Source organism: Rhodamnia argentea, chromosome 10 (genome assembly GCF_020921035.1).
Source record: "Rhodamnia argentea isolate NSW1041297 chromosome 10, ASM2092103v1, whole genome shotgun sequence".
NCBI classification, from domain to species: domain Eukaryota; kingdom Viridiplantae; phylum Streptophyta; class Magnoliopsida; order Myrtales; family Myrtaceae; genus Rhodamnia; species Rhodamnia argentea.
In genome coordinates this window covers 2,577,446-2,579,910 of record NC_063159.1, presented here as the reverse complement: position 1 = coordinate 2,579,910, position 2,465 = coordinate 2,577,446, and the positions used below count along the sequence as shown (strand labels likewise).

At 52.8% G+C, this 2,465-nt stretch overlaps 1 protein-coding gene across 1 annotated transcript; it reads left to right on the top strand.

Moving 5' to 3' along the window:
• The first annotated feature begins 201 nt into the window (after positions 1-201).
• LOC115739849 (expansin-A4) lies at positions 202-2,225 on the top strand. Its single transcript, XM_030673137.2, has 3 exons — positions 202-418; positions 522-840; positions 1,821-2,225. The coding sequence occupies exons 1-3, from the start codon at positions 271-273 to the stop codon at positions 2,128-2,130; spliced, it is 777 nt and encodes a 258-aa protein (XP_030528997.1). The 5' UTR covers positions 202-270; the 3' UTR covers positions 2,131-2,225.
• Positions 2,226-2,465: the final 240 nt, after the last annotated feature.

The window sequence follows — 2,465 nt, the reverse complement described above, 5'->3', positions numbered from 1 at the left end:
TAAATTTCCCATGCCAACGTAAAATTTTAAAAAATAAAAATAAAAGTAATTAGCTCCAGACGTGGATCTGTGTCTGTGAGATGGAGTGAGACTGTGAGAGCGCACTAATAAATACGGTGAGCAGCCAGTTTTACGGTTTTACCCTCGCTCGCGGCCCTCGCTATAAATAGCCCCCCACCTCCCCGTCCTGTTTCCCCATTCGCCTCCGTCTCTCTCTCTCACTCTCTGTCTCCGTTTCTTGCCCGCCTGTGTGAAAAGCGGAAAGGCAAAATGCTTCGTGCGAGCGCGCTCTGCGTCGCCTCCCTCCTCTTGCTCCTCGCCGCGGCGAGTGCCCGGATCCCCGGGGTCTACACCGGCGGCGACTGGCAGAGCGCCCACGCCACCTTCTATGGCGGCAGCGACGCCTCCGGAACCATGGGTACGCTTTCCAAGTCCTCGGGAATTTCGGGGTTTAGTTTTTCCAAAATGCCGTTTCGTCCTCCTTTGGGAAAAAAAAAAGCTTAATGCGTAGATGTTTACAGGTGGGGCTTGTGGGTACGGCAACCTGTACAGCCAGGGGTACGGGGTGAACACGGCGGCGCTGAGTACGGCGCTGTTCAACGAGGGGCTCAGCTGCGGGGCGTGCTTCGAGATACGGTGCGCCGAGGACCCGCGCTGGTGCAACCCGGGGAGCCCGACGATCACGGTGACGGCGACCAACTTCTGCCCGCCGAACTTCGCGCTGCCGAGCGACGACGGCGGGTGGTGCAACCCCCCTCGCCCCCACTTCGACCTCGCCATGCCCATGTTCCTCAAGATCGCCCAGTACCGCGCCGGCATCGTCCCCGTCTCCTTCCGCCGGTCAGTCTCCCCTCCGTCTCTTCACTCTGCAAAAAGTGCGCCGTCGCTCCGTTCCCTTCATCGTTGGGGTTTTTTTTGTTTCGGTTTTTTCTCCTGGGTTTGGCTGAGTGGTGCCTGTGGACTCTGAATCTGTACTTGTTTTCGTTCTTCGTCGCTGTTTTTGCGCGATGAACATGTTGGCGGTTGATGTCTTGACGGTCCCTCCCTTTCCGTTCTGCTTTCTCGGCGAGAAAGGGGAAGCGTTTTTTCCGGGTCGAACGAGCGTCGTTTCTGTGGGCATGGGCTTTTTCGGGTCAGCCAGAGAAGTTGGGCCCATTGGGCTTCTTGGACCGAAGAGTACTTTCATCTTTAAGAACCAGAATCTCTCCCAGTAGGCCCAGTTGTTACCAACCTCTCACCCTCTCACTTTATTTTAGATTTTTGAAACTTTTATTTTTGTCTTCTGGATATGCCCTTTTGCAGATAAGAAATCCATCTTCTTTCGGTCACTTTGCATCTTTTGTTTTTTTTTTTTTTTTTTCAATATACATTTGCGTCGCTTTCCCTATAATACCCTCCAAAGCCTAGTCTTGTAGACGATTTTACCGAGTCACTGGAGCTCTGACTCGTTCCCGACTCACTCGTCACCATCCAGTAACCACTCACTTTTCCCCAAAAATTATCAATTTTCGGGAAAGTAAAAAGTCAAACGGGTTTCTCGTCATCGAAAATTTAAAATTTTTAAGTTGGTAATGAGAATTTTTACCGGGAAACCGGGGTGGGCCGTGACAGTAATTGCAAGGTCTGAAAATCCCGAGGGGGTGTTGGATCGCGCGGTCCGATGCGTTATGTCTGACAAAAATCGGGTCACATTTCTCGGGCTTGGCGGCCCGCCCGCTTTTCCAATTACCGGATTTACCGGTTAGGCTTTTAAACGGTTCCTGCATTATTTAATGATTTCTTTTTGTTTTAATTATTTATTTATTTTTTGGGCCCGGCAGAGTGCCGTGCAGGAAGCAAGGAGGGATCCGGTTCACGATCAACGGCTTCCGGTACTTCAACCTGGTGCTGGTCACCAACGTGGCCGGCGCGGGCGACGTGGTGCGGGTGAGCGTGAAGGGGTCGGGCACCGGTTGGATGAGCATGAGCCGCAACTGGGGCCAGAACTGGCAGTCCAACGCCGTCCTCGTGGGCCAGGCCCTCTCGTTCCGCGTCACCGGCAGCGACAGGCGCACCTCGACTTCGTGGAACATCGTCCCCAGGAGCTGGCAGTTTGGCCAGACCTTCGCGGGCAAGAACTTCCGCGTCTGAGCGCGCGCCCCCACACCGCCACCGTCGCCCTTCTCTTTTTCAAATCGGAACGTATCCCGCCTTCCTCTTTTTTCCCCAAATTTTCCCGGGAACATTTCGGCGTGGCGGCGGCGGCAGCAGCGGTGATATAGGAACTTATTCTCAATTTGAAGAACTATATGATATACGTATATGAATAAGTGCGCTTTTTTCCTAAGGTGTGTTTACCACATGATCCGTCGAAGATTCGTGTAATGTGATGCGTGGACTCGACATGGTTAGGTCGTAAAAAAGTTTGTAACTTGCCATGTTGACTGTGCGCTTTTTTCATTCATTGCCCGTTCGATGGGGAATCT

Coding starts and splice junctions, on each gene's coding strand:
- LOC115739849 (XM_030673137.2), top strand. CDS start 271: ATGCTTCGTGCGAGCGCGCTCTGCGTCGCCTCCCTCCTCTTGCTCCTC. Junction 419..521: donor CGACGCCTCCGGAACCATGG/GTACGCTTTCCA, acceptor AGATGTTTACAG/GTGGGGCTTGTGGGTACGGC. Junction 841..1,820: donor GTCCCCGTCTCCTTCCGCCG/GTCAGTCTCCCC, acceptor TGGGCCCGGCAG/AGTGCCGTGCAGGAAGCAAG.